The 22,274-nt window shown below is 35.4% G+C and overlaps 1 protein-coding gene across 4 annotated transcripts in view; it reads right to left on the reverse strand.

Moving 5' to 3' along the window:
• myo3a (myosin IIIA) overlaps positions 1-22,274 on the reverse strand; it is a 77,687-nt gene that overhangs the window by 26,065 nt on the left and 29,348 nt on the right. For 3 of the 4 annotated variants that reach the window (XM_084102517.1, XM_084102519.1, XM_084102520.1), the window contains exons 7-20: positions 21,324-21,469; positions 16,702-16,767; positions 16,202-16,357; positions 14,618-14,656; positions 13,167-13,266; positions 12,386-12,502; positions 10,339-10,443; positions 10,182-10,265; positions 9,217-9,419; positions 7,984-8,082; positions 7,769-7,883; positions 5,567-5,693; positions 3,781-3,991; positions 3,123-3,270 (exon numbers count right to left, since the gene is read on the reverse strand). In XM_084102517.1, the coding sequence (XP_083958643.1) occupies positions 3,123-3,270; positions 3,781-3,991; positions 5,567-5,693; positions 7,769-7,883; positions 7,984-8,082; positions 9,217-9,419; positions 10,182-10,265; positions 10,339-10,443; positions 12,386-12,502; positions 13,167-13,266; positions 14,618-14,656; positions 16,202-16,357; positions 16,702-16,767; positions 21,324-21,469 (1,716 nt within the window). The remainder of the gene's footprint in view (positions 1-3,122; positions 3,271-3,780; positions 3,992-5,566; positions 5,694-7,768; positions 7,884-7,983; positions 8,083-9,216; positions 9,420-10,181; positions 10,266-10,338; positions 10,444-12,385; positions 12,503-13,166; positions 13,267-14,617; positions 14,657-16,201; positions 16,358-16,701; positions 16,768-21,323; positions 21,470-22,274) is intronic. The other variant, XM_084102518.1, reaches the window with a different exon arrangement.

Here is a 22,274-nt window from a genome sequence, read left to right on the forward strand (position 1 = left end):
TTTTTTTTTCATTATAAAATCTCCCGGTTCTTATGCCCCCGGTTTCACAGACAAGGCTAGGCCCAGAGAGTAAAATGCATATTTGAGCTGTTTTAACTGAAAGCAACACTGTGACTGACATATCTTAAAATATGTCAGTGCCATTTTTTATTTATTTTTTTTGTCTCAAGATACACACCAGTAATGTTTATTTTTCTAAGGCACGTTTATAAGAGCAACTCCCTGGTGAAAAATAAAATAAAAATGCTAAGTATACTTGCAGCCAGACTAGTTTAGTATACTTCAAGTGTGTTAATGATTAGTTAACTTGAAGTGTGCTATTTTGAAACAACTAATTTTGTACTAAGTATATTTTAATTGTAATTAAATTGTAGTAAAGCATAACTTTATGTGTATTTAGTGAACTTTTGTGTACTAAATTGGACCAACTTCAAGTATATTTAGTATACTTTAAGTATATGTCTGTGTAGGGACTAATTACATGCTTGATTAGTGATATTAAAGTGTACTTTATTTGTGTGACAAGTACATTACATATTCATTATGAGTGTCTTCGAAACATACAAGCAATATACCATAAGTGTATTTATATATATTTTTTATCTAATATACTTGTTTTGTTAGTATATTTGCAATGTACTATTGAAAAAAGGGAATATATTTAAAATACAATAAAGTATACTTTTTTTCACAAGGGCTTATATGGCATAATTGAACTAAGGCCTAATCCTGGCTTAGTCTAAGCCTTGTCTGTAAAACTGGGCCATAGTTACCTTTGATGATAAAATTCGTAGACGCCCGTTTCACTTTCCGACGCTCCGTTTAAGAGAAATTCTTGAATTTGTACATAAAATGCAAAAGAATCCATGAAAATATCTATGCTATCTACGTAACCGAGACGTTTTTTTTCGCACATACAGTACAGTACAGGACGGATCGAGTAGTGACAGTGACGTCATAGTAGTAAAAACATTGGCGATGACAGGAAGTCACAGCAAAATTTGCGGTCTTGCACATGCGCAGTACAGATCGTGTTTCCGGTACGGATCGAGTAGTGACAACGCCTGGAGCTCCGCAACCTCCTAAAGGCAATTCATACTGCTATACAATGACTTCCTGTGAGCAAAACACTCAACCCGAAGAGCAAATGACCTGTCTGTCTTGTCTCTAGACTGCCATGTTGATAAATTACAATACACACATGGACCAAGATTGTTCACTGACGAAATGCATCAACACACATACAGAAGCTAGTCCAAGAAATCTAATCTCTGGTGTAGATTAGAGCTTCTAGCCGTGGGTAAAGTCATCCAGCGAATGGGGAACAACCTCATTTTTTGGGACAGTAAGACTGCTGTTGACATACAAGCCTCAGGGATGCAAAAACAACAGCAATTCAAAGCAACACGGGCACCACAAGAATGACAGAAAACATTCTCTCAAGTGTTTACTTGAGGCTATATACTCCTGAGCGCTCTGAGTAAAAATAAGTGGAGAACACGCATCAACAAATAGGATATTAATAGATTTTACAGGTGAAGCTCACAAAGCCTTTTTTGGTCACATATCAATCCAAATTTAATGAAAAACAAATAAAAAAAATTTTTTTTTTTTGGGGGGGGGGGGCAATTTTGGACAATTTGCATTTTGATATTATTGTTTTTATTCTAATGGAAATTAAGCACTCTTACCCCAAATTATCAGTGTAATTAAAATCTCATTCTCATTAATATGTATTATTATTTCAAATATAAAGTATTTATAGACTAGTAGTGTCACGGGGATAAAAAAAAAAAAAGATAATAATAATAATAACAACCTGGATCTATTAGCAAGCAGTACCTTTTAACGAAAACAAACTCAAACTTATAACAAAAACACGGTAAACAGAACAACCATCATTGTAATGATGATCTGACATCTAAAGAGACAAACACAGGGCTATAAATACACAAGCAAACTAAACAAGGAAACGAGACACAGGTGCAGGGAATGAATCGAACAATAAATCACCATAGTAACACAAGCAAACATAGGAAAACAGAGCAAAAACCAAATCGAAGTCAAACTAAAACAGACTCAAATTCAGATCACTTGTAACAAGTAGCTTGTTTTACGGCTTTTAATTAAATCTGATTAAATGAATATAAGTTTTTACTGTGTACATTAAATAGGATCTAAAAATGATCTAAAAGCACATTTCCCCCTAAAATCTCATTAGTATAATTTAAATAATCATTCCCATTTTTGAAATGTTTTAACTATTTAAAAGTATTTATATTTTTGTAGTGGTATGTTTTACTGCCTTTTAATTTATACTGATTAAAAAAAAAAAATGTATTAGAGTATGTTTTACTTAATACATAAAATAATACTGTATTACAGTAATAAGAATCTATAAGAATCATCACTGAGAAAAATGTAATAATAATTTAATAATAAATTCTTCAAAAAGTAAAATACATATTACAAGAAATAATTGTATTTAAAAGTATTTTTATTTTTGTAGAGGAATGTTTTATTCTGATTTAAATAAATAAATAAATAAATAAATAAATGAATGAATGAATGAATGAATGAATGAATGAATGAATGAATGAATGAATGAATGAATGAATGAATGTTTTTACTGTATATGACCTGGGCATTTCCTATGTTTTTTTTTGGTGAGATTTACTCATATATATACCAATGAATTATGCATTAACCACACACATGTGGACTTCACACTCACACATTTACGTAAAGCAGCTGTGTTTATAGAAACACCAGCAAAGTCAGCGGCTCCTGACGTAACCCTCGTTTCGGATGATTTATGAAGCCACTAATGTGGGTTAGTCTCAAACGTTTAGAGGCACCAAATCACTTTCCCCCCAAGGCTACAGTCAGTCCAGTCAGTCTGGGGAATTGCCACGCTTGTCTGCGTTAAAAGAAAACTGAATATTCTGCTCCCCTTCCCTCCCTCTCTCACAGCACTGTGAAACCATAAATGATGAGGTGTTACCACCATTTAGATGGAAATAAGGTTATGCTGAGATAGAGAAATAAAAATGCTCCCAAAAGGCATAGAAAAGCTCTCAAACTATTCAGGATGGGATGACTTTATCAGAGTCAGGATGTACCTGCTCCCAGGCGAAGATGTGCTGGTTGAAGTAGAACTGGATCTGCTCATTGGCGATGTTGATGCAGAGCTGCTCAAAAGAGTTCCTCTTAAAGTTTTCAAAGCCAAAGATGTCCAGGATGCCGATGTTCAGACCCTTGTCTTCCTCGCTGAAGAGAAATTCAAGGATAGAAGCAGAAAATTTTTGACATAGAATTTTAAAAATGCTAATATATAAAGAGTTGTCATTATTTCATTCCAGACTGTCTATTTACACCAAGTGCAAATAGCTTGCCTTGTTGGCAGAGGCTATTTACACTAACTCCACCAACCAACGTCTGGTTGAGCCAGACTAAATAATGAAAGAAACCTGATAATCTGATAACAGGAGCAGTGCTGTGGGCACAACCTGATTTCACTTAGTGCAAAGAAAATACTGCTATTTTCACTTAGTGTAAATAGCAATAAATGGTAAGAAAATACTGCTATTTTAACAAAGTAAATTGCATCTACTGCTATTTGCACTAACTGCAAATAGCCTCTGCCATTTCTTACTAGTATTCGGTCAATTAGGAGAAGTTGTCTCTAGGATGAACAATTTGATGCAAAAATGTTCATATTGAGAAAACGTTGAAATCTTGGCAAGTCCAAGCACAGTTTGAGAACACTCTTTCTCTCACCCTGACTGGTCGTCCGTTTTCAGGAGAGAGTTGATGCGGTTGACAATCCAGCCGAACAGGCGTCCATAGAGAGCTTTGCCCATGGCGTCCCGCACCTCAGTGGCCTTCTCCACAGTGTTTGACCTGACGATGGTTTCGCCCCGTGTGACCACGCAGTGAGAGGTCAGTGCTTCCTGTAGCTCATCTGCACGGATACACAGCAGCGACGCAGCTGCACACACAAACACATACAAACATAACGAAATCTGCTTCAATTTGTATATTGGAGCTGCATGCCACTTCTACTGAAGGCAAAAAGTTTGTCCTGCATTGGTGATTTTAAAGTACATAATCTCAGTACATGTGACAAGCCAGTGCACCAGTTTAGGGGCATGCTACCATCTCACGAAATGGCAGAAAATTTTTAAACCACAAACCAGGGTTACTATATAGTTAAAACTAAAACCATAAAAAAAGTAATTTATTTTATTTCAGATAGTTGCCAAAATTTCTCATTTTCATTTCATTTCAACTTGATGCACTAAAATAACTAAAACTGAAATAAAAATTTATAAAAAATAAACAGACAAATATATATATAAAAGATTAATAAAAATGACAAAAACACAAGAAATGTACTAAATTTTACTAAATTGCTAAAACTTTAAAATTAAAACAGAAAATGTAAAACTAAAAACATTCAAAATATTAATAAAAACTATATTAGTGTTTTAATTAACTAATTTATTTTACATTCTGTTAGCTTTAACATCTAGCCAAATTCGTTAAAATTATCTTAAAATTTATTCGAAAACCCCTTTGCTAAGCTAATGAATGTACTATGATTAGGGTAGTGTAATTTTAGTATTATATATAAACTAATACAGTATTTATTAATATTTTGAATTACCTTTTATTTTTATTTATTTTTTTAGTTTAAGTTTTTTGTTATGTGCTTTTGTCATTTTCACTATTTTTTTATATTTCTGTACAGCTTGAATTTATTTATTTAGTTTGAATCAGTTTTAGTTTTAGTAATTTTAGTACTTCAAAATCAACTTATTTATTTCAGGTAGCTGCCAAGTTTAGGTTTAAGATATCACCTAATATTTATTTCAGCTATATTTCAATGACCAAAAAAACCAAAAAACATTTTTAATAGATTTAGTTTTAGTTAAAACTGGATTTGGGACACACTAATCAGATATGCAATATAGTATAGATAGTATGTGACTGGAGCCGCATCCCAATTTACATATTAATAATAATCATTAATGGTATACTTTTAGGTTCAAATATTTAAAACTGCTGTCTCAAACCTCACACCATTTTTTTTTTCTGCAACAAAAATGGCAAATCATCACAAGGGCGAATCATTGTAGCGCAAGGGGTTGTGAGTGAAATCATCCTAGACACTTTATGACATTAACCCAGTATGATTTGAAATGCACTAACCCTATACTATTTACTACCCATGATGACTGTGTAAAAAAAACTAGTCAAATGTGGTTTGCTGGTTTAAGTTGGATAAGATGGTCTGAATAAGCTGGTGAAAGGTGCCCTTAAACCCTCTAAAACTATTAAGTCAGCTAAGAGCAACAAACCACCTTAGGCTTGTTTATGGAGATCTTTTTCAGAAGGGATGCCAATAGGGATTTACCCAGGGTTTTTTATGGCTCTTCAGAATTACATAAACACACAACACCCATGACTGATTATATAACTGTGCTCAGGCTCAGATCAAGAGGTTGTGTTGTACAGCATGAAAGGTCAGGCTTGAAAAACTGGAATGCATGTTAATTCTTACCACTCTCTAGCACTGCCATGTTGGAAATGTTGCTTTTGTCCGTCTGATGTTCAGAAGCCACTGATGTGAACTCGACATCACCTGCATTTAGGATCCCAGCTAAGACGCTGTAAACGCTCCCGAGCTCCTGATGAAATTATGACATACAAATGCACCACCGTTGGTCATATTAATGGAGAAATAATATGTATTAAATTATAAGTACCACAAAAGAGATGTCATTCATAATATGATTTATTACTAATAACATCAGCGTTTAAGCATCCCAGCCCAGAGGAATAAATATGCTGCATATTTCTGCAAATGTAGCATAGCAGATAATATCAAGTGGCACATTGCCATGTCTGTTTATTTGATTATGTGGATCCCTTATGAATACCATGTTCAGTAATGTCACAGCAGTCACAGTCATGTCAGTCAATGGCCTGTGATTACTTCTATCTCCCTTGAGAAATGGAAATCTAAACTGACATTACAGAGATAGAATAAGTTTCCAACAGAAAGCATTCACGTTTGTATCCCTCAGATGTTGGCCTGGTGGTAAGTTCAGTGGTATAAAGAGCAACAGTGGACTTTTTTAGATTTAATATATTTTAAATTTATTCTAATATTCTGTTTCCAGGGTGACAGCAACTTCTCGGATTGCTTGATCTCTCACCAAGATTATGGACTGTGCAGTTCTTCACAAGAATTTGGCTATTTAAATAATTTCTTATTTGTAGTTTCTAAAATATACTTTCACGTAACCTCATGTGGTTGCATTTCTCTATGAAGAACATTAATTGGGTTTTTACTTTCAAAACCCAACTGTTGCGCTCTGTTGTGACAGTTTCATGATCTTGGGATATCTTATTTCACTGATCAGCTTGGATGTGGCCTTCCAGATAAAACATGCTGGTAATGTATTCCAGCATGCATCATTGATTCGCCTGATGGTAATTGTGGAGACTGATGGCATTAGAGCACTGGGTTACAACTTCTACATAACCCTCCGCATAGGCCATCAACAATGTTCAGAGCACTGGACCTGAATGGACAGACAGGCTGTTCTCACGCTCACTGCACATCAGCATTCCTCCTACCTACAGTTGTAATCAAAATTATTCAACCCCCATTGCGAATCAGGTTTATTGGCAAAATGTACAGACTTTCAGCTGTTTGCAATGAACAAATCAAACAAAAGTAATTGGAATAGCTCAACACAACAAATGTTTCAAGTGGTTTCCCCAAATTCAACTGAAAATGCAACTTTTAATGACTTCTGCAGTCTCAAAAATATTCAACCGCTTCATGGCAAGCATCTTTAGCACTTACAGTAGTAGAACACCCTTTTGCTGTTATGACCTGCTGTTTACGAGATGTAACCCCCATTGCAAACCTGATTTGCAATGGGGGTTGAATAATTTTGATTACAACTGTATCACCCTTCATTATTTAGTAACTATAAGGGCCTTTTAGCCCCTTCTCCAAAATAAACAACATTTGCATTTTAGTGTAAAGACAGTCAGTGCTATCGCCTACAATTGGCAAAAAAACCCTAAAAAAACTAAATCAATTGGCGCTTTTCCACTGCATGGTACGGTACGGCTCGGTTCGGTTCGGTACGGCACGCTTTGGCGCTTTTCCACTGCATGGTACGGTACGGCTCGGTTCGGTACGGCACGCTTTGGCGCTTTTCCACTGCATGGTACGGTACGGCTCGGTTCGGTACGGCTCACTTTTGGCGCATTTCCACTGCATGGTATAAACTTCAAAAAAAGAAATGGCTGAATCGTGGTCAGTGGACGAGGTGCAGACGTTCCTCTCGTTGGTTGCCGAGGAGTGGATGGGGAAACACGGAATGAAAAATTCGCATTTAATATGATGATATCATGGCAGTAGAGACGGCAACTATAACGATCAGTCCCACCCACTTTGAAGCGGTACTAACTGCAGTGGAAAAGCAACCGAGCTAAAGCGAACCGAACCGTGCCGTACCGAGTCGAGTCGTACCACGCAGTGGAAAAGCGAAGCGAGCCGAACCGTTCCGCGCCGAGTCGAACCGTACCGAGCCGTACCATGCAGTGGAAAAGCGCCAAATGTTCTAAATGACACATATTATTGAAACGCTGACTCTACTTGAAAGAAAGTACAAAAATAAAAGTTCTTTGCAGCAAAGAACACTTATTAAAAATGTCACTATATACTAGTATTCTTGTGTACCTCCAGGGTGAAGCCGATGACTTTGAAGCATTGCTCCACAGTCTCAAACTGCTCCTTATAGAAGGAATTGCCCACAATGTCAGGCACTAATTTAACATTCTCATTGTGGAGATACCTGGAATTGAGAAAAACAAAGAGTACAAAATAGAAAAAAGGATGTCAGATGAGGATAGAGATAAAAGCAGCAGGCTGTTATCAGGTGTTCAAGAACTTACTTTGGAGTTTTGCTGTCTGACAGCTTGTAGTGGCCGAGTTTCTTCCTCTCTGCCAGACCAGAATAAATATAGTAGAAGATGTGAAAGTTACGCTCCCCTCTGATGAAAAGAATGCTTGGTTATAGAATGGATTTTTATGGAGCCACTAAAGGGACGTGGTGGTGAAAAAAAAAATGAGATGGGAAGAAAAATAATAAGTCAATGTTTTTGCGTTCTCTCGCAAAAGTTTTGCATTCCCTTGAGAAACTTTGCGTTCACTCGCAAAACCTTTTAAACTCTTTGCGAGCAAACACAAAGTTTCTTGGCGGAACACAAAAGTTTTTGCAAGGCAATGCAAAGTTTCTCGGGGGAAGAGAGAATGCAAAAACATTGACAAATATGTTTTCCTCCATCTATTTTTTTTTTCCTTCACCATGTTCCTTTAGGGGCTCTGTAGATTTTAGCATCTCAGCAATTGTGTAAAATTGCTGGTGATAAATGATGGTAAGTGAACACATGGAATTTTTTTTACATATATTGTAGTCTTCTGGATTAATGAAGCTCAACCATCCAACATTCATACTTTTTACAACATTTATTGTAAGAAAAAAAATCAAACAAATGTTTTCCTTTAAAATCAACATTAAATCAAATTTGTTTTTTTATTGTTTTTTCAACGGAATATTGCATTATTTATTATAAATTATTTATCCGTGCACATTATTATTTTATTTTATTTTTTGAATTGATGTGCCCTCATAATCTTAAAGTAACATCTCATCTCTTCTCTGATGACGTGTTTACTAGCGTGAGGGCGGGACAACCTGTCACTCACATGAGATCCACCAGAAGCAAACCACAACAATTCAACCATCCAATCAATTCCCGATGGACAAAATCAAGTCCTGGCCAAAATTTTTTATTGTTCAAGAGGCTGTTTTACTCGGATATATATCACAACAGGGAGGAAAAGACTAGCCTATCACAACCTCCAACTTTAATGTATGGGAAATGTAAGGTCATATAATTTGTTGAAAACAGTGAATGCTTAATTTATTGTTGCTCAAAATGGTATTTTTTTCTTTTTAAACAAATTATGTACCCTATTCATTGAAAGTGCTAACTGATAAAACAGGATAACTATTAAACAAAAATGTGTTCAGTCATTTTGATCAATCCAATCATTTGATATTTAATTTAGTATGCATGCTGAATTTGGTCAAGGTCAAGGTCATATGCGACGAGGACTCTTACACAGCCTGGTGTACGACCCGAGACTTCTCCAGGAGGTAATCTGAGATCTGAGCTCCCACCACTGTGCCTCCACAGGTGAACTTCATCTCCAGATACTTCCCAAAGCGACTGGAGTTATCATTGATCACAGTGCAGGCATTCCCAAAGGCTTCCACCAGACTATTGACCAACAAAATCTTCTCCTGGAGGGTCCGGTTGTTGGCCTGAAGAAAAATAAAAATATACAAAAAGAACTGGTCAACTATAGCATCATCAAGATGTTAGGTCTGGCAACTCACCATAGACACTGCTCAATCCGAGGGGCGGGATAAACGGCTGTCTTTCAAATTCCCTCTGCACGCAATAGGACAGCGCTTCAACCAACCAGAGCGTTTTCCCAACAGCGGAGCTTAGTTGATAGATTCAACTTTTGCCATATCTGGCCGGCAAAACTACGAACACATCTTCCTTTTTTTAAGAATGTCTTAAGTGCCGTTCTTTGCTCTTTTCTCAAAGAAAAACTTAATTCCAAGTCCTCCAGAGTCGCGGCCAAAGCCGATTCGAAAGACTGTTCTCCAGCAGCAGCCGTCATTCTTTATTTTCAAGTAGCAGGGAACCGTCGCAACTCTGTCGTCATATGTTAAGCCCTCCCCGCCTACTCTATACACAATGTGATTGGCCTGACCCAATTTAGGTTTTTCCAGCTCGAAAGTCAATGGAGAGTTGCTAGACTACCCTGGCTGCAAAATACATTTTGCTGCCGCTAGGGTGCGTCTAAATTTCTAGGCTAGGTCAACTAGCCATTATTGCAAAATAAAAATTATCAGGACCAAACACACACTTATTACACGGCTACTTCATAACATTTATTTGAGTTGCAAGAATTGTATTTTTTGAGAAGAAAGAAAGCAAGAAGTGATATGAGACAATGCATGACAAGAACTTGACATAATACAACAGTGAGAAGATAAAGCCACTCTCCAAACCTTTCCGAGGACAGTCAGCTGTTGGACTAACAGGTGGGCGCTCTCTGTTTTCCCAGAGCCACTCTCTCCGCTGATGACAATGCACTGCACACAGATATGAACACGGTTCAGACCATGACTGATACACTCCAGCAGCTCATAGAGGAACATACTCTACCTGATCAGCATTATAGGACACCATGGATTGATATGCGATGTCTGCGACTGCATATATATGAGGAGGGTTGGACGTTCTTTTGGCTCCAACGTAAATCTTAGAATGCTGCCAGAGAAACAAAGTATTCAACAAGGGTATTCCAGATGCACCTAGCATTGCTAGACGGTTGTTTTGATGTTCAAAGTGTTTTTAGCATATTGCTGCTATTGCTAAGCTGTTATGAATGGTTGCTGAGGCGTTGCTATGCATTAGCTATGGTGTTTAAAGGGTTGTCAGGGCAGTGCTAAATGGTTGCTACAGTGTTGGTTGTTGTCAGTATGTTGTAATAAGCTTGCTAGATTAATGCAAGTTTATGGCAATTTATTTTATCATCCGCGCGGTCAAAATCATTAGTCTGATTGCTTTTAAATCAAAAACCAAACATCTCTAATGAATTAAGTATGATGAAAACCCTAGTGAAAAGGAAGTGAGCTTATTTGTATTGAATGTGCATTTGTAGTGTAATTCAAAATATCTGTACTTACAGATAATACAGTATTAATGAAATAAAGTGCCATTTAAGTGTACTTAAATAGAGTACACTTTCATGACTGTTTCTTAACAGGCTTAAGTAACACTAAAAAAGTTTGTAATAATGTAAAATTAAAAGTTTTACATTTTAAATCATTGTTTTAATAATGTTTTGTCATGCTTTGAAGAAGTACACCTACTTTGATGTGTTGACTAACATACTAATTGATTATAATTTGTAACTATAGTGTGTTTAAGTTTTTTGTGTTTAGTGTTTAGTAAGTTTTCATTTTACAAGATTTGGTTACACTTTATTTTAAGGTGTCATTGTTACAGTTTAATTATATATTTAAGTACTGAGTAATATTAATTAACTACATGTACTTACTATAGGGTTAGGGTAGAATTAGGGTTTGATTGAGGGTTAGTTGCATGTAATTATGCATAATTTACTGTTATTTACTATGGTAAGTACATGTAACACATGTAACAAGGACACTGTAAAATAAAGTGTTACCCAAGATTTCATTAAAATATCTTCATTCATGTCCCGAAGATGAACGAAAGTCTTACGGGTTTGGAACGACATGAGGGTGAGAAAATTATGACAGAATTTTCATTTTTGGGTGGAATATCCCTTATTTTAGATGTACAAATTGCAACTTCATCAGTTCAAATGTGTAATTACAAACATATTTAAGTACAGTACATGACAAAAGTTAAAATAGTATATTTTAGTTTATCATAAATGCTTTTCAGTCCATTTGGCAGTACACAAACCATATTTCAAAGACAATAGAATTATGGGTAACACTTTACAATAAGGTTTCATTAGTTAACATAGTTAACATGAACTAATAATTAACTGTTCTTATACAGCGTTTATTAATCTTTGTTAATGTTGTAATTTTGATTTAGTAATACATTATTAAAATCAAAAGTTGTATTCGCTAACATTAGTTAATGCACTGTGAACTAACATAAACAAACAATGAACAGCTGCATTTTTATTAACTAACATTAACAAAGATTAATAAACACTGTAACAAATTTATTTCTCATTGTAAGTTCATGTTAGTTAAAACATTAACTAATATTAACAAATGAGACCTTATTGTTACCGAATTATGAAATTACACATAAAGATACTTAAGTTCTACTGTTCTAATATTCAGCTAATTGCATAAAAAAATTCTAATACATTTTCATTTAATTGCAATAAACATGTAATTAGCTGAAGTGCTTGAAAAAAAAAAAATTGAATTCACAACTTTATACTTTTAAAGTATATTATTTCCATAATAAGTACTCTTTTTAAAGGTATCCTAAAGTGTTTTTTTACAAGGGAATCTAGAGAGAGGAGAGCATGTGCAATGCATGAATGGAAAAGGCAAATGAAATATACACTCTTTCTGCAGAATACAATGACACAAAACTGACGGGTGAGAAAGAAAGCGAGTGAGAGATTTGGCAGCAAATGGAATGTAGCCGACTATGAAATGTTGATGGCATCCATAATGAAATATTATACACGCACCTCAGGCGTATATAGCTCCGTATTCTGGAATGGATTGACCGCTATAAGGATGTCTCCAACATAGGTGTAGATCTTCTCCTTTGTGTAACGTCTTTGTAGCTGTTCGGTGATTGTGTTCTAACAGAGAAACAATTACACATCACAGATGGCCATCCCATCAAACCACTGCACACCACTGCACAACAAAATAACCACCAATACCGCACAGGAGTCTCCATTTTCATGCATGACCGAACCTAGACACTGCAAGATGATTCATTATCTAGACTACTGCGTTCAGAACTCTTTACATTGTGATTACTGCACACTATGTACTTTTTGTTGCCATATGCGCCCAATATGACCATACAAGACAGTTACACACATCACAGGTCTCCATCTGGTGACATCAGTCCAAGGACATAGGCATAATTCAAGCGCTTCCTGTCAAAACTGCTGCCATAATGGATGAGAAAATATATCTAGTGTCAATGAGACCCCCTCTGAATTGATAGATCACCTTAAATGTGTTCCAATACAAACTCTGTTATTGTTCACTAATCTGTCTATTTATTCACTTGACAGTTAAAATATAAGACTGCTAGGAAGAGTTATGGTCACTTGACAGTCTCTCTGAAAAATGCTGCTGGAAAATGTAAGAAAAATGAATGGAATGAATGGGCTGTCTGACAGAGGGATGGGAAATTTCCTGTCTTTCCTGAGTCTGTGTATTGATGATCAAAACTAGTGTGTGTGTGTTCTTTGGCCTTTCTCTTGTGGGGCCTTGTATATATATTCTTACTTCATCCAGAACCTCTAGGACTGCCAGATCTTCCACGTCATCACACGTTTGACTTTGAGACTTCATGTGGCTGCCTTTTTTGGTGTGGATACGCTCATGCCTGCAACACAGGATTAAAGTCTATGAAAAGCAACCATGGAAGTTAAAATCACATAAATTACTCATACAAATGACCTTGTTGGAATTATTGATAAAGGCATTAAAAGTTAATGATGAAACAGAAATCAATAGTTATATAAAAATTGCTTTTTTACCCAATTCATTTGAAGAGCCCCATAACTAATTTCTATCTTTATTTCAAGGTTATTCTACTATTTAGCTTTGTTTCAAAAGCTACACAACATAATTATCACAGCATATTCAATAAGAGTTTAACAATGTTATTAAACTAAAAATAGATGCTGTAACTGTTCAAAGGTTTGTCAGTACAATTTTTCCCCAAAATAAATTTATTAGCAAAGATGCATTAAATTGATGTCAGTAAAGACTGTTAAAATGACAGTAAAGACTTTTAAATTGTTACACAATTATATTTCAAATAAATGCTGTTCTTTTGAGTATTTTATTCATCAAAGAATCCTGAAAAAATAGTTTCCACAAAAAATATTAAGCAGCACAACGGTTTTTAACGTTGATTATAATCAGAATTGTTTCTTGGCCAGCAAATCATCATACTAGATTGACTTCTGAAGGATCATGTGACACTCAAGACTGGAGTAATGATGCTGAAAATTCAGCTTTCATCACAGGAATAAATTACATTTTGTTCAAATAGAAAACAGTTATTTTAAATTGATATCAATAATCAATCATATTTCAGAATAATTTTTACTTTATTTTTGTTTAAATAGATGCAGCCAAGATGAGCAGAAGAGACTTTAAAAACATTTGCACATGTGCATATGTATTAATAATTATGCTGACTTAAAAGATACCTTAATGTAGACAGTAATTTCAGAATACTTTGAGAAAAACAAAAAACAAACAAAAAAAAACTTGTTGAATATTCTAACAAAGAAATGCTGACTTACCATGCTTTTAAAAAAACAAAAAAAATCCTAAATGGTATCATTAAAATATCTCAGCTAGTTTTACCCATAAATAATATAGCTGAACTAGTTTACCCAGTTTTTGCGTTTTGTATTGTTTATGCTTCTTGTGAGTAACAAATGCACTGTCTTAGAAGGAAGGTGTATGTAATGTAGTTGAAAAAAATACTGGGTAAAGCAAGTATCCAGTGTAGGCAGACCCTTAAGCCTGCTCCAAACAATGTCTTTACACATTTAAATTTTGTGAAAACACAAGAACACAACATTGGGTACACAATGAACACTTTTGGGAAAGTAACAAGGGGAGTTGCCACAACACATGGCCAGATACAGAAAGCTGCTACTACTACATCCACAGGAAGTAGGGTTGATCTAGCCCATGTGACAGTCAATATCTCATACCTGGAATCACTGTCTCTCCTTTCTGTCATTCCAAGATGGCTTAAATGATAAAAATAAAGTTAATATCTAATGCCTGCTTCAGACTGTGCGATTTCGGCAATCCTATAAGATCATTACAAATCACACTGTACGACATGTATGTAGACTGTACGATGATGATGACACCTACTGAACCATAGGCTACGATGACGCAAGTAAGTATAGAAGAATAAGAATATAGAATGTCATTAGCATGCGATAGTGGTAAACAAATAGAGCAAGATGAATCACACTTTTGCAATTGTGGTTTTTACGTGCGCTGAAAAAAAGAGGAGTAAGCGAAAGAGGAGAATGTGGATGAGGTCATGGCCAGGGAAAAGAGGCCAAATTGGCATGCACAATTTTACAAATGGAGCTTGAGGTAAGTAGTTTTAAGTTTAATCAGCCCAAAATCAGGCATTAGAGGCATGGCAGGGGTTATGATGGGGGTCTCGGCCCTTCTAACTGGTCCAGCCACAATGGCTAAAACTGCATTCAGCAGAGATACCATAATTTCATCTACATGTTTATGTAAGTTTTAAAATGATTATGGGCCCTGTTTTTAACAATCTAAAATGCAAGTATCAAACATGAAACGCAAGTAACTTTGTGAGAGGATCTCGGGCGCTGTTGCTATTATACCGGCGGGATAAATGACTCTTGTGCCCGATACAAATCTAAAATGGGTTGGTCTGAAGTAGCTACATTACTCATAGGTGTGGTTTGGGCATAACGTGAAATAAACCAATCAGAGCGTCATCTCACATTCTCTTTAAGAGCAGGCGCGCTTGTTCCATGGCGGATTGCTATTATAGCGGATTTTCCAGGCAAATGCCAGGAGCGGTTCACAGCCGAGGAGACCGACGTTCTCGTCAGGGCCGTAAAAGACAGGAGTGACATTGTATGGGGATGGGAGAAACCCACCCAAATAAGCTTCGGTTAAACAGGCGTATAATAATTTTGGTAAATGTGTAAGCAATATTTATGCCTATTTTTTCACATCTTCATGGACTTCATCTTCAATGATTTCCCTCATGTGGAATATTTTTCCTTGTAATTATGTATGGTTTGCAAAAATGGCAACTGTTGCGTCTGTGTGTAGATGAGAGAAGCAAAGTGTATGCGCGTTGTGCACACGCTACATTATGGCCAAGTATGCGCCCTTAAAATAGCATTTGAATAACGCGCCACTGACTTTAGACTAGGTTTTTCCTGGACTTGTTTTCTGAAACTGCAAAATAGCACCAGGGAACGTTTGCGCCGGAACACGCCTCCTCTATTCGCTGAACCGCCCCCGGGAGCGCAAGTTCATTCCCTAATTTACCGACGTGCGTCTGTCGAGGGAAAAGTCCGCTGTGCGTCGGGTGCAAAATAGGAATGATACATGCGTCGGTGTACAAAGTCAATTGCGCTGGGTGCAAGATAGGGCCCAATAAGTCCGATGACCTCTTTCTGAGTAAAGCGGGCGGTTCTTGGACAAACGCAGCAGCTATAGAGCCCAGACCTTATGTCATCACACAAGACTACTCACAGAAAGCACTAGAGCTGATATTTACGTCTTATTACCTTGTTTTCTCAATAACGCCGATTTGCTGGTTGAGGTCGATCAGCTCCATCAGCTGCATCTGCAATATCCTCTCTCGGCCCACAATCTGTTTGATGAAGACATGCTGAAGAAGGTCAAACACATTGGGCCTGAGCTCAAAATCCTTTATCAGACACCTGAAGGGGACACAATCGAAAAATAAGAGAATTTGTGCTGAAATGTCCAAGATGTCACATCAAATGGCAAATGATAAGGACCAGATTCAGGAAAAACACAAGCTAAAGGTTGTTGAGATTAATTCAGTTACAAACAATTTTCTGGTAAAACAGTAGGTGGTTCAGTGGAGTATGATGAAGCTTTATGAGAAGCTCTTTATGAGAGTAATTAACCTACAAAATCAGTATAGAAAAGAAAAACTAACAAAACTTTTACAACCATTAAACTTTGTAATCTATGTGCATCACTGGCAAATACAAATAGAAATGCATTTAATCTGTGTAATTTAATCTGTGTTACTCACTTGCATATAAAATCGTTAAAATCGTTTGACCAGAGCTCTGGTTGATGTAGGGTGGGTGGAGGATTTCTGTTCAGAGAAAAACAGATAAATAGGCAAAGATAAGTGTGAGATGAGAATTGAGGAGACAACCGCTCGCAGCAAATTGATCCCATTAATTTCAAAAGGTCCTCACTTGATAAAATTATTAGATTACTGTTTCAAATTTTCTGCTGTTTAGATAAATAATTTTAATGGTCCTTATAAGCATAGATAGACAATATAGCGTATACGCAAAGAAAAATATCTATATACCAAAATGCATATCTGCATATACTACAAGAGAGACCGCTGCAAACTGTCACTTATGTCACTTTACTACACGTGATACTGTAATAATAACTGCATTAGTCTGAAATTAGTCCAACACACAAGAGCATTTTAAGGACAAAAAATCTGACAAATGTCTTCAAAATAAAACATTTGAACAATGTCTTGAGACGTGGTAACCCTATATAAGTGGCCATAAGTGGATACTGTATATAATAACATTATTAAGGTATTGCTTTTATTTTATTTTATTATAAAATAATAAAAAAATAAATATATTAATGTTATACTACAATACAAACATTCATGGCTGTCTTAATTACTTTTAAACGTTAAACTATAGAGATTTTATTTTGGTGGAAAACATGGTCCTAATTTCAAAAATTCTTTGGATCTATACAAATCACACAAATTACCAATTTTTGATTTTCTCTAGCAGTAGTTATCTATCCTGGTTTCAGAACAACAAGTACAAGATATCATATCCACAATATCCACATTTTCTTTTTTTTTTGTATGTTATGATTTTATCTAATAATTACACTTTATGTTAGATTTTTTTGGGTGCTGTTTCACCGAAAAGCCACCATAACCCATATTTATTGAGATATGTTCGATTTATTTCTATTTATTACTTCAGATACTACTACATATTTGAAAAGAGTTATTCACCTTAAATCAGTACCCATTTGTATCCCAAGTGTGTGGGACAACGTGCCTTGCAGCAGGTTAAATGAACTGTATCTTTTTTTTCCTTTTTTTTCTGGGCAATAACTAATGAATAACTAGTATTGTTTTGTAGTGAAGGCTGGAAGCTTTGTGTCTATACAGAAAAAAACAAAACAACAAAAAAAACCCTGAGAAATATTAAATGGGGTAAAAGTGTGACAGTTATTCCCGGGCTCCATTATTCAAGGCTAAGGTTGCACAAGTGAAACAGCATTTTCAGTAATTTTGTGTTCTTGTGAGAAGCTTTGTCCATGAAGGCTGCCAGAACGCTTTTCCCTGTACATGTAAATAAGTAAGGACATAAACACTTAAACGGTGTCACGGAGGATCTGACAAGCATTCCCTGCTGTGGAACAATAGAGCTAATTAGCCATCATTTGGTGTCCTGGTGAAGGGTGCTATTAACAGAGGGAGAGCAGGGTTGAGGAGGTGTACTCCAGCTCAACGGCTAGTGCGTCAGGAGCGCGCTCTGTGCCTCTGACAGCGATTCATTACCCTAATGGGGGGGCATACATCTCTGCTTATCTCACGCTGCACCCCACACAAACAGCTGGTGTCAATGGAAACTGCAGGAGAAACGCTTGGACTATTAAAATGCATCCTTATCACAAACACAGCAGCATAAAACAAAAAGATTACAGATGAAAACAACATGCCATCTGCAATTTAAAGCACAATGTTAAGAGCACGGTATTCAAAAACCACAAGACAACAGCAGTAAAGTAGGCTGGGATGTGTTTTTCTTTTGTTTTGGTTAATCATGTCACCAATAAAAGCTGCAAATAATCAATATTTTAAAAATGTGGGGTCGGTAAGATGTAATGGTTACAGTTAAAGAAAATAATAAAAAAAAAAGTTTCTATTTTAATATATTTTAATATTCCTTTGATGCAAAGCTGAATTTTCAGCATCATTACTCCAGTCTTCAGTCACATGATCCTTCAGAAATCAGTCTAATATGCTGATTTAATCAGCTCAAAAACATTTCTTATCAATGTTGTGCTGTTTCATATTTTTGTGCAAACTGTGATCCATCTTTTCAAGATTCTTTTATGAATAGAAAGTTCAAAAACAGCATTTATTTGAAGCATTATAAACATCTTCACTTACTTTTGATCAACTTAATGCATCCTTGCTGAAAAAAAGAACTAATTTCTTGATAAAAAAAAGAAAAAAAAGACTGCCTTTTATATTTTTGAATGTTAATACACTGCAAGTGGAATATATTTAATACGCATTTATTGAGACCCTTAGTCTTTGTTCTATTTGCACCTGTTCATGTGTGAGTGGCATATCCAGATTGAGCATGTCATTGGATGTGTTTATTTCTGGTTCATTTTGGCTTTTAAGCTCCTGTCCACTACATGTGTGTATTCCTGGATTGCTTTGTTGGTGGCAGGGGGGCTGAACGCAGACATGTTCCATGGCTCGAGGCTTAGTCTGCTCTAATCTGGGTCACACAAACGTAACACTTAACATGCCATCAGCATGTGCCACTGGCCTAGTGCAGTTCAATGGGCACCAACTCTCAAACCCTGCAGTGCCACCGTCATACCAATCAACTCTATGATTCGACCCAAGACAAAATCATTCAACATAAGAGACATGAGCTCAAATCTGACTAATGCAAACCTGAAACATGACAGTCCTGCAATAAAATGGGGATCTAAAAAAGACACATATGGAGTGGCAAGATATAACAGAGCACTACCCAAAACAAAGACTCATTTTGATATCATCTTTTAGATCAATTTTGGATTCAGTAACTAAAAGACACTTTTTTTAAGAATTAGCAATACAAAATTATCTGATTTAAATTAATATTAGAAACATTACACTATTTTATGGTGACATAGTTACATTGTACTTACTCAAATAAGTACCGAGTAATAATAGTTAACTACATGTACTTACTTTAGTTAAGGTTAGAGTTTGGTTTAGGGTTAGTTACTAGTAATTATGCATAATTTACTGTAATTACTCCAGTAAGTACATGTAGTAATGTGTAACTACGTCACCTTAAAATAAAGTGTTACCGAAATAGATATTAAATAGATATTAAAACATTATTTTTTTTAATATAAATGTCATATATTTTATAATATCATACATTTTTATAAATGTAATCTGAACTATAAATCTTTACTGCTCAAAATGTTGTTTTTTTAGCAAGGATGCATTAAATTGATCAAATGTGACAGTAAAACAACAACAACAACAACAACAACAAAATTATATTTCAAATAAATGCTATTCTTTTGATCATTTCATTCATCAAAGAATCCTAAAAAAATAAGGTATCACCATTTCCAGAAAAATATTGAGCAGCACAACTGTTTTGAACATTGATAATAATCAGAAATGTTTCTGAAGAATCATGTGACTCTGAAGACTAAAGTAATGATGCTGAAAATTCAGCTTTGCATCACAGGAATACATGACATTAACATAGAAAAGATTTATGTTAACTTTATTTAACTTTATTATTTTAAATTATTATTTTAAGTAATAAGATTTCACAAGTAGAGTTTTTTTTCTATATTTTTGATTAAATAAATGCCAAAAAAAGAAGAAAAGACTCTTTCAAAAACATTTTAAATGTTGGTTACATTTATTTTACAGTACATGTACTTACAGTGTACTTACCAAAGAATGTACTAGGTAATAAGGTAACTATGGGTTAAGGGTAGATTCAGAGTTAGTGCCTTATAAGCCAGTTATTGTAATTGCTATAATAAGCACCTATATGTACATGCAGAACAAGACTGTAAAATAAAGTGCTAGTGTATATCCAAATACATTTCAAAATTAATCTTGAGTGAAATATTTTGAGAATATACAAATGTGAGATTATAATGGCTGCGTTCCAGTTTTGTCACATTGCATTGCTCGTAATCAGTCTGGATGGGTGAGGGGTGTAAGGTGTGTTTTTTCTTCTAAGCAGGAAACGGGAACATTTGAGAGACCCAACAAAGACTGCCTGCAGTGTGTACATGAGCAGTCAAAAACATTACCACACCGCTCTGTGATTATACCCCCCCATACACACCACTGCTCTGACAGCACAGAGCTCAATCAATGGATGCTGTGTGTGTGTGTGTGAGAGTGTGTGTGTGTGTGAGAGAGAGAGAGAGAGAGAGAGAGAGAGAGAGAGAGAGAGAGAGAGAGGTATATTAGAACACAAAATTGCTGCACCATCAAGATGACACTAGTGATAACAGTTTCTGTTCTGAGCCCGAAAACAGTAAACAATCAAATTTCACCTTCAGACAAGTTGATGCACAATGGAAAGAAAAATTGCTTGGTCTCTTTCTTGTATCCACAAAGATATATGTATTTCAAGAATCTGACATACATTAAAGCTGCTATAACCTCAAAAAAAAAAAAAAAAAAAAAGCCCTAAGAATGAACATATACTGGTTTCTGACAGCTCCAAGGCCCAACTATACAGCAGTGTCATCCATCTCTGTGCTAAAATCACAAATGATTCCAAACACTGATACAAACGTGACTCTGTGGACTGTGAGGTTCCTTTGTGTCTGAATCTCAAAAAGTGTCATAAATGTACTAAAACGAAGGCGTGTCACCTTGGAATTTTGAAGAGAGCTCTCATTGGATGAAGTTCAGCGAGGGGCGGGTCTCCATCACCCAGCTCTATGGCAGTGATACCCAGAGACCACACGTCACAGCGCTCGTCATACGTGGAGTCGAGCTGCTGCTCACACGCGATGACCTGGTCAAACATACAAACACATTCATTACTCAACTGCAAATGTTCATAACGGACCCTGACTGCTGAACACAGTAACCAGAGTACATTACTAAATGCCACAAAAATGGTGAAGAGCACATTTTTTTGTAATTTGTATATTTTACACAGTTCCGCTTTACCAATTTAAATGCCTATTTACTTATTATAATGCATAGTATTTATTTATATTTAAAAAACAGAAACAGTTTTTCAAATGATCAAGTGATACAATATATGAATGGTCTCCCTTTCAATTAATCAGTTGGAATTTTGAATTGCAATTATTTTGGTTACACTTTATTTTAAGGTGATGTAGTTACATTGTACTTAATCAAATAAGTAATGAGTAATATTAATAAACTACATGTACTTAAGAGTTATGGTTAGGGTTTGGTTTAGGGTTTGTTACTTGTAACTATCCATAATTTACTTTTATTACTAAAGTAAGTAACATGTAGTAATGTGTTACTACGTCCCTTAGAATAAAGTGTTAACTTTTTTAATTAAATTCCAAGACAATTTACACAGGTAATGACATGCTGGGAAATTAAGCGTTCTTGATTATATAATTTGTTTGCATATGTTAACTATATGACCTTATAATTGCATAACTACATATGCTTAATAGTATATAAAATACACAGGAATATTACACACTCTAAAAGCATGTTAATTTTAAAAGATTATATACATAAAAACATAGAAAATATACATTTAAAAATATGATTAAACAGGATGAGAGAAATTAAATGGATCTAAGGCAAAATAGCTACAAATTAAATACTTT

Source organism: Abramis brama (genome assembly GCF_963993115.1).
Source record: "Abramis brama genome assembly, chromosome: 24".
Taxonomy (NCBI): domain Eukaryota; kingdom Metazoa; phylum Chordata; class Actinopteri; order Cypriniformes; family Leuciscidae; genus Abramis; species Abramis brama.